This window comes from Vipera ursinii (assembly GCF_947247035.1).
Source record: "Vipera ursinii genome assembly, chromosome: 7".
Lineage (NCBI taxonomy): Eukaryota > Metazoa > Chordata > Lepidosauria > Squamata > Viperidae > Vipera > Vipera ursinii.
The window spans coordinates 56812402-56827711 of NC_139521.1; the positions used below are offsets into that span (position 1 = coordinate 56812402).

Here is a 15310-nt window from a genome sequence, read left to right on the forward strand (position 1 = left end):
TGCTATATTGGATTATATTGTTTGAGGTGATGGATAAGTGCAAAACAACATAAAGCAAACCAGTGGATAGAAAAAAGTGCACTTAATTGTGAATGTTGATTATATAATTCATTATTCTGTTTAAAAGAATAATCCAATCCTAATTGATTTGGGAAATAAAAGCGTAGTAAAGCATTGGGGAAAGAGAAATGCAGCATTAGACGCAAAAGGAAGTAAAAGTCTGTAGAAAAATATCCCTGAGGAGTGATCCACCTTGAATGCACTTCTAAATTAAGCATGTCTAAAATCAGATTGGAAGACTTATGAATGTTAATCAAATGAGTCTGCGAACACATAGAAGCAAACAAAGTCATTACCGAAAGCCAACATGGGTTTGTCAAAAACAGACAAATTCTTTGACCAAGTGACAAAATTAGTGGACCAGAGGAATGCTGTGGATATAATTTACTTGGACTTCAGTAAGGCATATGATAAAGTAGATCACAACCTGCTACTTGATAAAATAGAAAAATGTGGGTTAGACAGCATCACCACCAGATGGATTCATAGCTGGCTCAGCATGTGGTCCTCAATGGAACTGCATCTACATGGAGGGAAGTGTGTAGTGGGTTGCCCCAGGGCTCTGTGCTGGGACCAGTGCTCTTCAACATCTTCATCAACTATTTGGATGAGGGGATATTTGCAGACACCAAGCTGGCAGGAATAGCCAATACTCCAGAAGATAGCCTTAAGATATAGGAGGATCTTGACAGACTTGAACACTGGGCGCTATCTAACAAAATGAAATTCAGTGGTGAAAAAAGTAAGGTTCTACATTTAAGGCAAGAAAAACCAAATGTATAGGTATAGTATAGGTGGTACCTTGCTCAATAGTAGTAACTGTGAGAAGGATCTTGGAATCTTAGTGGACAATCACTTAAATATGAGCCAGGAGTGTTGGCTCCCAAAAAAGCCAACACAGTGCATTAACAGAGGGATAGAATCAAGATCACATGAAGTATTAATATCACTTTACAATGCCTTGGTAAGGCCAACTTGGAATACTGTGTCCAGTTTTGGTCACCACGATGTAAAAAAGATGTTGAGGTTCTAGAAAGAGTACAGAGAAGAGCAACAAAGATGATTAGGGGACTGGAGGCTAAAACATACCGTATTTTCCAGCGTATAAGACGACTGGGCGTATAAGACGACCCCCGACTTTTGAGAAGATTTTCAAGATTTTTCGTCTTATATGCCGGAAAATACTTACATGCCAGTTGCCAAGTGTCCGACACAAGCCCGATTCAGCCCCGTCTGATGCAGATGGTGCAAAGCCCTGCCGGTTCCTGCCCGACGCTGGCTCCGCCGGTGCTGCCTCGAGAGGGAAGGGCGTGAGGCGCCTGCCACGGCTCCCTGAGGACTCCTTAGCAGCCGGGGAGCGCGCACGTGCGTAGGACTGCCCTGCCGGCTCCCGCCTGACGCCAGCCTGCCCTGCTTCCTCCACAGTAAGAGGGGAGGGCGTGCCTTCCCGGGCTCGTCAACTTGCAGCCACGCTGGAGCCGAAAGGGGCTTTTCCTTCCACCCACCCTTTGGAATAAACGCAAGAGCTCCCGGGGTCTGGCGTTTGCAAAGGGGAGGGGAAGGGGCTTAGGGGCTCTTGGGGGTGGGAAGGGAGAGTCATGTTGGAGGGGGGACTGGACTAAGGAGGCTTGAAGTTGCTTTGCAAGAACGGGGGTGCTCGATTGATTTATGTACTATTTTCCGGCGTATAAGACGACTGGGCGTATAAGACGACCCCCCAACTTTTGAGAAGATTTTCATGGGTTAAAAAGTCGTCTTATATGCCGGAAAATACGGTATAATGACTATAGGTTGCTGGAATTGGGCATGTCTAGTTTAATGAAGAGAAGGGCGAGGGGTGACATGATAGCAGTGTTCCAATATCTCAGGGGCTGCCACAAAGAAGAGGGAGTCAAGCTATTCTCCAAAGCACCTGAAAGCAGGACAAGAAGCAAAGGATGGAAACTAACCAAAAAGAGAAGCAACCTAGAACTAAAGAGAAACTTCCTGACAGTTAGAACAGTTAACCAGTGGAACAACCTGCCTCCAGAAGCTGTGAATGCTCCAACAGTGGAAGTTTTTAAGAAGAGACTGGACAGCCATTTGTCTGAAATGGTATAGGGTTTCCTGCCTGAGCAAGGGGTTGGACTAGATGACCTCCAAGGTCCCTTCCAACTTTAGTAGTAGTAGTAGTAGTAGTAGTAGTAGTAGTAGTACAAAATTATTATAACATGCAATTTTTAAATCACCCTTACAAACATAGCTATTTTTTAGAATAAGTTACATACCGTATATAACTTGGTTAACTGAAAAGTTATATTTTTGAAGAGTATAACATTAATTATAAATTGTTGCATTCTGTTTTAAAACACATGCACATATTTGATTTTGAAATAGAGTTACAGTGGCTTGGTGATTTGTTTGATGAGGAATGAACTAAAAGTTAGAAATCATAACACATTACATTAAATGCCTGATCTGTTTCTATTTCTGACTTTAAATAATTTCACCATTAGCAATATTCAGTTCTTCGGATCCTTTGTTTTTATTATTTTATTATTCCCAGAGAGTGAAAACAAAGGTTTTTATTGTACCAAGACAAGTTTTTCTATCTTTTTGTTAAGAAAATACTGTATTAGGAGATAGTTCTTTGTTCATTAAGCAACAGGAATTGAACATTTCCTGCTTTTCTCCACTGGGCCTCCACATCTTCAGTTGCAGTGCCATTTTTATTTATTCTCCACGGCTGTTTTCATGTCTTAATTAATTTTTCCAATTGCTTTAGGAGTTCAACTATCCTGCTTCATTTTTGTTTGTTTCTTTTTTAAAATCCTGCTTTTAAATACTGTGATTTTCAATGTTTTCTTTCTCTCAAGGCTAGCTTTTATGAAGCCTACTTATTTTGCCCACAAAGGTACTGTAATTCCTTTCCATGGGAAAGATTTTAGTCCACGTTATGCTGACTTTTATTTTTTCATTTTTTTATTTTAATTCCATTTATATCCCGCCCTTCTCCGAAGACTCAGGGCGGCTTACAAGCTTAGCAGTAGCCTTCATTCTATGTATATGCCTGCTTATTAGGGCTTTCACACACACCCTCAAGCGGCATTATTACAAAGTCAGCTTAATTGCCCCCAATAATCTGGGTCCTCATTTTACCTACCTCGGAAGGATGGAAGGCTGAGTCAGCCTTGAGCCTGGTGGGATGCGAACCTGCACTAATTGCAGGCAGCTGGTGTTACTTAAGGAGGCATTAGCCCACTGCTCCACCAAGGCTCTGTTATATATTGTCTCTCAACCTTTTTCATTTGCTTTGCATTACAAATATTGTTGAACGTTCCAAGAAAACTAATACATGCCAGAGGCTTCACGGTCACCATCATATATTCTCCAATACTTAAATTATAATTCATGTTTGCTGAAAAATAACATAGATTATATTCAATGGAGTATTTGTTTGATATAGTGAAATTTGTATGTATATCTAATATTAGCTAAAAATAGAGAAAAATACTTCCATAAATGTCTGTTTTAGGTCTTAAAGCTAAAAGCTTCAATCCATGGAGAGATTGATCAGTAAGCAGTAGCTGAAACTATCCCCCCCCCCATATCTTCCAGTGGTGCATGTGCACAAAGGGTCTCAGAAATTAAATCCCTTTGAGCTTGTTTAGAGGATATGGAGAAGCACTGCCGTAGCCTTCTATTAGCTAAAGAACAACATGTTCCTTTCTATATGGCAGGGATGTCAAATTTGCAACGTCACGTGATGTGTCGCAATGTATCACAACTTTTTTGCCATTGCTGGCAATGGGGTGGGCACGGTTTCACTATGATGCATCCGGCCCCCGGGCCGGCAGTTTGACACTTGGTCTATGGGATACTAATCCTTTTCACCAAGGACAGGATGGAGATGTGGATATCCATGGAGTGATGAATGAGGAAATGGATTACACCCACTTCACCTCATTATGCACATCAGCTAAATTAACCCTAATGTGTAATATTTTACTAATACTTAATTGTCTTCACCCAGAACCTGAACATACCTGTAACATAGTAGTAGACAGTATTACAGTAGTAGATAATTTGCAGGCTGAAATGTTTTGGTGTAGATATCGAAAATTCTATTCCCTGAAATTCAGGGTACCCATTGCCAGTTGCCTTATGAACTGGGTGTTTCTATCCCACAGTACTGAGAAAGCTGTTATTTATATTCCTGTTTAAAGCATCAGTGCCCCAACTATACAACTTTAATCCCCCAATTAAAAAAACAGAGTCAATACTATAAAAGCAGCTTTATTTATAAGTAAAATGTTTAAATGAAAACTAATTTTATACACTTTTGATAGATCTAAGTTAATGCTAATATATTGTCTTCACTTTTTTAATGTTAAATTTACCTGAGATTGTTTTGAATACTTTCCTACTTGTTTTTACACTTACCGTATTCCTTCTGGAAGTTCATTGTATACTTTTGGTTTTGTTATAAGTGAAATACTTTTATATTTTATTTCTTTTTGAACCAGTAATGAGGAAAAAAAATCCACTTTATTACTCTTTAGTCCATATAATTTCTTTCTAAAGACTACCTGAATAATCTCAGGTTGAGGCTTTTCTATTTGGAATGGTCTGAATGCTATAAAAGAAATACTGGTTAAAGTAACTTCATAATTTATAAATAATGACATACAGTAGCTATCTTTAGTTAGTTCTAATCAGTATTTAGCAGCTTTTATTTTGCTTCACTGCTGTTACTGTAAAACCTGTTTTTATCAATTCCTCTTCATTTCTCTTTCAGGGGCACACACGTGCTAGACTTCTGACATGTTTGCCTTAAAGGATTCAGAATTAGGAGCTTTCACCTTTTTTGCTTCAGCTCTCCCAAATGATGTTTGTGGCAGCAATGGTCTACCTTTGACTCCAAATTCCATAAAGATCCTGGGCCGCTTTCAGATTCTTAAGACACTTACATATCCCCGGCTTTGCCAGTATGTGGATATTTCTCGTGGAAAACATGGTAAGTTGTATTATTTTTTTCAACCCCATAACTGGCTTAGGCCCGGGATAGCTGCAGGACCGTCTGCTGCCAGGAACGACTTCCCATCGCCCTGTGCGCTCACACAGAGAGGGCTTCCTCAGAGTGCCGTCGGTCAGACAATGTCGTCTGGCGACCCCCTGGGGGAGTGCCTTCTCTGTGGGGGCACCTGCCCTGTGGAATCAGCTCCCCTTGGAGCTCCGGATGGCCCCTGACCTCCGGTCCTTTCGTTGTGACCTTAAGACACTTCTTTTCCAACAGGCCGACCTGGACTGATGATAAGGGGTTTTTTAATATGGTTTTAAGGTTTTATTGGTTTTAGTTAAGGCTTGGTATAGTTTAATTTAATTTTTTCTTAATATTTGTATCTTATTTGTATTTTATTGTTGTTAGCCGCCCTGAGTCCTTCGGGAGATAGGGCGGCATATAAGTCCCATTAGATAAGATAGATAGATAGATAGATAGATAGATAGATAGATAGATAGATAGATAGATAGATAGATAGATAGATAGACAGACAGACAGACAGACAGACAGACAGACAGACAGACAGACTGACTTTTGGGTGTGATTGGAAGACTGTTGCATTAATTATTTTGTATATGTACTTCAGAGTTTTAGAAACTTCAAAGACTTCTACATTTATTTTTCCCAAAGGCATTTGTTTGCTTTCCTCCAGACTGACTCGGCTGCAGCATATTTCAGTCTTACCACTATTGTTACACATAACAGTCACAGATGTACGTAGCTGCTCTTTCATTACAGGCTTTGTTATCCTATAGTTCAGATTACACTGATAATTTTGAGCTATTTTCTTTTCTTTTTCACACTCTGTCTATATATTTTTCTCTGCCATCCCCTTTGTCTCTTTCAAGCTTCTTTTTTTGCTGGGTTCTGTTTGGTTTTAAATGTAGGAACTTCATTCACTGCGTTTATTTCCCAGGTCCTGTATTTCATCAGTGGGTCTTGCTTTCACTTTAATTCCTTAAATCTTTCTTTTGATGTAGGAAGTTGAAAAGAAATGTGCTTCACAGAAGGCACTCTCAACAATCCTTTCCCACTTCCTACTCCCAATTCTTAAATTACAGAATTTATTGCTGGCACATATAACAGTAAAATTGATGGGCAACTGTAATTCACATCTCTTATGTTGCTTATAGACTTCTGAGTCTTGCAAATCATTGAATGACACAGTTTAAATTGCATTTTTTTTCACATCATGTGGAAATGAAGTAAAACATATTAATTTCTTATAGTTTAAAAATTGTATTTTAAGATACATTACTTTCTTCAGGATATGTAGGCGCAAATTGCATTAGGATTAGGTGACTGATGTATTTCCACCAAATGTCATAATGTCATTACAATAATTGCACCATTTTCATAATGGTGTCATAATATGACATGTTATGGTTGCTGTTGGCTCTTCACAACTTAACTATAATTCCCATTAATCCTGTGTAGTCTGGATATTGGTAGCTGTGATTCATCATATCTGGAAGACACCAGGTCAAGGAATGTTGGTGTAAGCTAATAATCCATATGCCTTATCTTTTGACTGTAGTGAAGGTTGTGATATATTTATTTATTTATTTATTTATTTGTTTGTTTTTATAAACCGCCCTTCTCCCGAGGGACTCGGGGCGGTGTACAGAATAAGGTAGGTATACAGATTGAACAATAGTGAAAAAACAATAGTAAAAACAAACTGGGACCCCAGTTAGACTGGCTGAGTTTCTACTTTGTACTAGCCTTGGTTTATTTTAATATGCTTGTCTATATATTAAATTGGCTGTTATTTTCATAGAAAGCTCTACATGGATGCACAAATCACGCTGTGCCATAAATCATGGCTTACAAACCATAGTGGCTGAGTACACATAACAGGAAACAAACCACATTATAGCTTAACATGATTTTAATGAAAATTAGGGGTATTTTGTGGTAGACCGGAAGCAAAGGTATTTTGAATAGCCTACATGCTGAAATATTTAGTGCACTTAGTGTGTTTAAATGCATGGAGTTAAGTTACTTATTAACTTCCCCTTTTTTCTAGTGTGATTTAAGCATACTGAATACGATCAAGCAAGCAACATTAACTATTGATTAATGTTATGTATGCCATTGATGCAATTAATATTTATATAAAAAGTATACTTGATATTGGCACCTGGAATTGCATGATTTTCATCCTTTGCCATTGGCTGAAATCCCACCTGGGAATCTTGCCTATTATTCATGTAAAAAGAAGATTTTTTTTTCCATTTTGTTAGAAAATCTTGAGCAATATGTCCTTTGTATGGCATACCAAGGACTAAAGTTTTCTGTGCTAGGGCTGAAGTCTGCATTAGCCTTCTACAATACTAACAATTTAGTTTTAAAACAATTCACTTTCATTAATTCTCTAAATGATATCCTATTTAATTTTTTTCTTTAAAAAATGAGTTAATTGGTGCACAGTAAATTTTTAAAGTGTAACTTAAAAGTCAATATTAGTTAATGTTGCTGAGAGAAGAAAATAAGGATAGGTTTTCTCTGATTTGATCTTTACTTCATTTTGAGATATGAACAAGGAAAGAAAAGATGTAGTTACAATGGAGAATATTGTTAAGATGGGCAAAGCCCTAAAAAAACTCAATAGACATATCAGCCAAGAGTTTTGACTAACCTGACTATTATGCTATACATTGAATGTTTTTTATGTTTCAAGAAGTGCTTGACAGTTACTTGTTGCTGAATTCTTCAAATATTTCTATGAAATGGAAAAATAGAGGTGAAAGAAGCATAGGAAACATCACAGATTCCATCGTTGCTCATTTTAAGTGTGATATTTTAGTGATAAAACAATTACATCATTGTAATAGTAAAAGTCAGGGGCTACTTATTTATCCCATTTATATATATACTGTTGCCTTCTTAAAACACTTTTGGCAATTTACACACAAGATAAATACATAATGTGCAGTAAAAATACCCAAACAGTTCCCAAAACCAATTAAAATTCCTAGAATAAAATTAATTAGCAAAACGAAACAATCAATATGGCTGCCAAAGGAGAAAACTGTGTATTCATTTTTGGGATTCAACGATTTTAAGAAGGTCACAAAGTGGTATTTCAGGGCTAGATGGAAGATGCACACATATGGAATAGGGAAAAAATATCTCAAACTTTGGAACTGACATACTTCATTTCCTTCAAACATAGAAAATGTAATAAATGGAACATTTTCTGCTTAAGCTGGTAGATTTTTCCCTGCTAATGAAGCATTGGCTTTAAATCCTCCTTTGGGATAAAAAGTAGCTATATATATTTCAAAATTAATAAATGGATAAAAAGTACATGAAATCTGACTTGTGAAACTACATCTGGATATAGTGGTTATTAATAATAACTGCTAGCTATATGTTAACTTCAATATTCACCATGTAAGAATTCCCTACAAAGTAACCCTCGACTTACAACCACGATTGAGCCCAAAGTTTCTATTACCAAGTGAGACAGTTGTTAAGCAAGTTTTGCCCGATTTTACCTTTCCTGCCAGAGTGGTTAAGTGAATCACTCTTAAGTTAGTGACATGTTAAGTGAATCTGGCTTCCCCATTGACTTTGCTTGTCAGAAGATCACAACAGGTGATCGCAATAACCCTGGGACACTATATCTGTGAGTCAGTTGAATTTTGATGATATGACCATGGGGATACTTCAATGGTCGCAAATGTGAAAAACTGTCATAAGTCACTTTTTTCAATGCCGTTGTAACTTTAAATGGTCACTAAGTGAGCTGTTGTAAATTGAGGACTACCTGTATTTGAATATGTTGACATTCAAAAAAAATTATGGGGAGGGAGACTTACCTATTCACAAAGTGGCTGTCACAATAAAGGCAGCTGGTCATAAAATATCAGTTTATATGTCAAGGCAGCCTAATAAGGTCACTCCATGCCACCTCCTGTAGTCCTTCAGAATACACCTCAGCAGACAGACACATTTTAATGTAAGTGCTGACCTACAACTCACCATTTTTTATTTCCTAATAATCCCTGTGGAGCTAGAATCCAAGAGCTCTGGAAGCAAAGTTAAATTTGGAGATGTTTACTTTGTAGAATTCCGGGTTCTTGTTTCATTTTGTTTGCAGTTAAACAAAAAATAAGGTGGGATGGGCCTCGTGAGTGTCATAGGTGGTATCTTGGAAGCTACAAAGATCCTATTGAGTGTTCTGGCATTATAGATTCCCTGTTCTGTTATATCTCATTAAACTAAGTGGGCATCTTCTTTATATTATATGATCCAGTGTGTCATAATATGGTTTTAATTTTGACAAGATGTTAAAGTAAAAGTGTTTGGTTTCTATATGCATATTATTATATTAAAACTGTCTTTGTTCATGCCTATATTTTCCATCAGAGAGGCTGGTGGTTGTTGCTGAACATTGTAGAAACAGCCTGGAAGATTTGCTTCGAGACAGGAAACCAGTGAGGTATGATATCAAGAAAAAACATGGCAAGGAAACACGCTAACTGAAAGTTTATCTACTTTAAGTGAAAAAGTCCAGATACACTTTTTCTTTTAAAACCTTAACTATCTTTACAGGTCTATATAGATTCAGACATGACATCTTCCAGCTCTGCTTTATCCTTCTGGCAGCCAGATTAACACATGCTTAGAATAAAAAAGATATTTACAAAATACAAGATATGCACAAAAAGGATAAAAGTTATACTTTTTAATGAAAATGCTAGAAGCTGCCAGACATTTATCCCAGTATATTTTGTTTGTGTTTGCTTAAAGTTTGTACCTTTAAAAAAATATAAACATAAACATAGTATCTTGGAAGTTACAGTAAAACTGTGTGTGCATCATTGTGCATTGATTATAAAGAGTTTTAAGTGTTTAAATTATGAGTAGTGGTTAAAAGGAAAAAAAGGTATTTCTTGTATTTATTTAGAATATTTCTATGGTAAATTGCTTTTAGTTTATTGTGTTTGGATTATTATATTTACTGAAAAAAATCCTAAATACGATCTTATATAGGAGACTTATAATCTTGTCCCTTTTCTCTTAACTATAGATAGAGCCTGAAACCCTTTAAAACAATGTGAACAGAACTGAAAGTTCCAACTCTTTTAATTATAATGAACTCCCCCCCCCCCCGCAGTTTGAATTGGCTCTTAAATTTATGGCATCAAAATTTTGTACTTATTTTATGTAAAAGCAAAGTGGCAGTGTCTCCAATGTACACCTGGTTTCAAAGTATTCTATGCACACAAAGGCTTGCTTGAATATTCTTGCTGATATATGTATATATACACATAAACAACATAATTTTTATTTTCAATATTTTACTTCCATCGTTCCTCAAAAAGCTTAAAACCTGGAAAGTTTTTTCAAAACTGTTTTAAAAAATCCCCACCAAAGCAATTTATAAGAAAGCACTATTTACATTTATGCATGTCTGTATGTGTGTGCGCACACACGCTTACACACACAGAGAGATATACCAGTGACTAAGATTCACATTAAGCAGCATATACATATGGAATATCTTTTCTGTGCCACACTCAAGCCACTAGAGTGGCGTAGCTTCAGTATAACAAAAAGGCTATTTTACCTCAAGGAGAATTCCAGTGTGCCCAGGGGGAAAAAATGTATTGCATTTAATTAAAGGGAACATTGTTTTCTTTTGTAGGCATTTTCAATAGCCAGAAATAATTTAAGAAAGGGAAATACTCCATTATGTTGCTTAATCCATTTTGGTGAATTAGTTTTGCAACAGATTTTCCAACTCTTCGTACATGTTTGGTTTGTATTAATTCATGATAGAACAGCCAAAGTTTGATGTGAATGCTTTTGTAATTAATTTCTGAAACTCTTAAGGAATGAGAGAAGCTGTCCTTATGGTTTATGGATTAATTCATTACACTTGTCAGAAAAAAATGTCCTTTGCACCTGTAACATAAGCTGATGTCAAGTCAGCAGGAAATTTGTTAGGCTGTGCTGAAATTGAAGATATACCAGAGTGGACAGTCCATATTTCCTTGCAAAGTGGAAAATAGCAGGCTTTCCAGCTGGCTGATCCTTTTTTTCACAGCTAAACTTATGAAGTCATTGATCATTGTATACATTACATATGAGCTAGGTATTTGTATGTTTCTGTATATTCCTTCTTCTGTTATAAGATTGCAAGGTTATTATTCTTTTCTATTTTGTTTGTTCTCCCTGTCTCTGTGTGTGTTTTAATTTCAGTTCATTTCTTAAGAGGATTTATCCAATATTTTACTGAGATACAATTATAAGAGCAGATGGGAGTTTTTAAAAGAGAATTAGATGTCAGAAATAGCCTAAAATCATTCTTTTAGAACATTTGATGATGAACCAATGGCCTAAACAAAGATTGTAGTACTATCCGACTGAAAAATTGGAATTTTGTGCATGCCTAGTTAGCAAAGTTTACCCCTTTGAATAGACTAGGAACTTTTTCATAAAGCCCATTGGATTGTTCTGTCTATCTTGTTCAGGTTTGAGGTGGTAGTTTGGTGTGTGTGTATTGTTGCAGTATATAATCTCAAAAACATCTTAATTTTGTATGCTTGTACCATGGCATTAGAATTCTTATCTTATTTCCTTCCTAAATTGTGTTTGTTCAGCAAAAAAGAAAAAATAGTTTAAGCAAAATAGTATTGGTTCTTTGAATTAGAAGCTTGTATTGAGTTTTAATGTATCAAAAGTTTAAGTACTCATTAATCTGAACCTGATATGTACTGCATAATACTAATTTAACATATTGCTTTGTGTGTATGTGTAAATAGACATACTGTAGATCAGACATGTCAAACACAAGGCCCGGGGGCCGGATCCGGCCTGCGAAGTGGTTTCATGTGGCCCGTGAAGCCATCCTGGAAACAGTGAGGAAACGTCCCCCACTGCCTTGGCCCTGGGCCAGAGACCCTCCTTCTGCCAGAGACCCTCAGATCTGTCCCACTCCTGCCCAGGCCCCCATAGGCACCCTTGATGCGAACGATGTAGAGCTGGCCATGCCCACCCAGTAGGCCATACGCACTCTAGCCACACCCACCCAGTAGGCCACGTCCACCCTGGCCATACCCACCCGGCCCCTTGAGGGCAACTGCAATGCTGATGCGGCCCTCAATGAAATTGAGTTTGACACCCCTGCTGTAGATATTTAAATATGTGCACATATACTGTATATATGCCTGTGTGCATGTATGTGAATAAGTGTGTGTGTGTGTATACAGAGAGAGAGGGAGAGAGAGAGAGAATGCATTATGAAGTGTGTGTGTAGAATTTTTACACATTTCAAAATTAATGAATGTATTTTTATTATCACTTGTATTGTTTATTAGTATGATATAGGCCAGGGGTGTCAAACTCAATTTTATTGAGGGCCACATCAGCATTGTGGTTGCCCTTGGGGGACTGGGTGGGTATGGCCAGGGTGGGTGCGGCCTAATGGGTGGCCGTGGCTGGAGTGCGTATGGCCTACTGGGTGGGCATGGCCAGCTCTACATCATTGGCATCAAGGGTGCCTATGGGGGCTTGGGCAGGAGTGGGACAGATCTGGGGATCTCTGGCGGAAGGAGGGTCTCTGGGCCAGGGCCAAGGCAGCGGGGGCCATTCCCTCACTGTTTCCAGGATGGCTTCAGGGGCCACATGAACCCACTTCATGGGCTGGATCCGGTCCCCGGGCCTTGTGTTTGACATGTCAGATATAGGCAGTCCCTTTGCTAAGAAGGAGTTCCTTTCCTAAATCTACTTTTAACCTGAATTTATGTAAGTTGGAACAAGTATTTAGTATCATTCTGAAGAAAGAGGGAGAGAATCTGTGTGTCAGTGTGTGTGGCTCTTAAAAACTTTAGATAAGGGGGGAAAAGATCATGATTAACATTTACAGTACTCTTCCTACATCTTTTCTTTCATTCATACGTATACATAAACCATGGAAAAAATCTTCCTTTATATAAATTCTACTCTCATTTGATTTTGCAGGATAGTAGAACAGAAGGGCAATTGGCAAAGTAAAATCGTGGCTGGTGTTCTCCTTCCTCAAGTCAGCAGTTCATTGGTGCAATTTTTTCATGAACCATTGAAAATAGGCTGTACAGTACATTAAAATCGCATCCACTACCTTGTAATGCTTATGGAAGCATTGTGTGCCTTTGATAGTTTGTTGGCTGGGATTTGGAGGGAGAATGTCATCCACCTCTGAGTCAATAGCACATTTGTAACTATGGGTTGTCCGTAAGCTGGACATTCTTTAACCCAAGGACTACCTAAATTTTCACAAACATTTATTGAGAAGCTTTTTTCAAGGGTTTAAAGAGGGCCAGTATTTATTTTATTCTTCATCATTCATGTGGTACTTTATATTACCTTCGAAATTAAAACCTAGGAAAAGAGGATACAGACTTTTGGCACCTGTAGTACTTTGTGGACAGTTCTCAATTTGTGATCTAAGTCAAGATAATATGTCTTCACTCAAACAAAGTTGTCATATGTTTCAGAGGTTATGGTTTTGAAAAATTACCAGTGAACCATCAGAGAAATACGAAGGTATAGTGTGTTATACATAGAGTCCTTGATCGGAAGCAGACTGTGTCTGCAGCTCTTTTACTAGCTTGGTGGAAAACATGATGTGATTTGGATGAGTAGATTTTATTTGCTTTTATTGAAGTACTGTCTACTTTCTGAATTAGATATTTTTGTTTTGTTCTATAGTAAAAACATTACTGTTGTACTATCTTGCAAAATCAAATGAGAGGTAGAATTTATATAAAGGAAGATTTTTAAATACTTTGTATAGATGTATGTACTGGATGCAAGGCTTGTCTTTATGGTGATATCATTTACAGTACTGAACTCCCAAGTAATTTTCACACTTGAGACTGATACATTAATTTGTGTGTACAGAAAATGAACACACACTGGAGGGGAACAATCAGAAAAATTGCTCATTTTAATTGGTTAAAAAGTCTGTGTATGTTTCTCAGTGAAAGAGGAAGGAAGATTTTGTTGTTTTTAATTCAAGGAGAGAAATTATTCATGTCAGAGAGAACTTTGTTGGTCAACATACAGATCAAAAAAATGTATAGTCTCTTTTTATGAAACAAATGTGTTGTTTTTGTTTTCATTCTCAATCATGGATCTATGTTATTTGTACTAATAAAATCTGCAGTTAAGTGTGGAATACATGGACATGGAGAAATGTGATCAAAGTCTGAGAAAATGAATTAAAGTTCAAGACAACATGATGTAATGAAAAAGAGTAACAAGTTACCTACCTACACACAGGAAGAAAATAAACCATTTTAATCTCACCAAGTAGGACAAATCATATTTTGGGATATGTAATCTTTTTAGAATGTATTTCTTTTTATTCCTTTTCCAGAAATTCATTTCCAAAACAGTATTTGTTGTAGTGAGGTCATAATATAGAAAAGGAATGGGGAAAAATCCAACCCATTAGTCATGATTTGTTTATGTAGAATCCAACCCTCCTTTTCTTAATTATTCTTTGATTTTTTTTAATAAATACAAAATTGGAACTGAAATAGAGTTACAGGCTAGTTTTAAATACCAGAAAAACCAAAGAGATCATTGTCGATTTCAGAAAAGGCAGGCATAGCCACACTTCTCTGTGCATTAATGATTTACCTGTGGAGATGATTACCAGGATCAAATTCCTGGTTGTGCGGTTAACAAATAGCAAGACACTGGTGAAGCGGCCATAGCAGCGCCTGCATTTTCTGTGTCGCATGAGAAAAGCACATCTTCCTTTATCCTTACCACTTTCTACAGAGGGACGATCCAGAGCATCCTGTCATATAGCACCACAGTCTGGTTTAGAAGCATCACTGCTTCAGACAGGAAGGCGGTGCAGAGAGTGGTGAGGATGGCCGAAAAGATCATTGGCAGTTCCCTCCCCTCTATCCAAGACATAGCACAGAAGCGTTGCTTGAGCAGGGTCTGTAAGATTATCTGGGATACTAAACATCCTCTTCACGACCTGTTTTCCTTGTTGCCTTCTGGGAGGAGGCTTCGTGGTATCCGAAGCAGAACATCCAGATTCAGCCATAGTTTCATTCCATACAGCATTAAAGTTGCGAACTCTCAGGCTTCCTCCTTCCGTTATATATTCAAGATGGACAGTGTTTAATATTTATTTGTTTTGTATACGTAGGGGTGGGGGTCTATACATAAGTTGTATATAGTATGTTTAGG

At 37.4% G+C, this 15310-nt stretch overlaps 1 protein-coding gene and 1 long non-coding RNA gene across 2 annotated transcripts in view; both read left to right on the top strand.

Annotated features, from left to right (window-relative positions):
• Positions 1–15310, top strand: part of LOC310643071 — a 937169-nt gene that overhangs the window by 838251 nt on the left and 83608 nt on the right. The window lies entirely within an intron of this gene.
• The window catches only part of TBCK (TBC1 domain containing kinase), an 89951-nt gene continuing 79500 nt past the window's right edge, over positions 4860–15310 (top strand). Inside the window, exons 1-2 of the mRNA XM_083367113.1 lie at positions 4860–5056; positions 9479–9551. Of these exons, the coding sequence (XP_083223239.1) occupies positions 4864–5056; positions 9479–9551 (266 nt within the window). The 5' untranslated portion in view covers positions 4860–4863. The remainder of the gene's footprint in view (positions 5057–9478; positions 9552–15310) is intronic.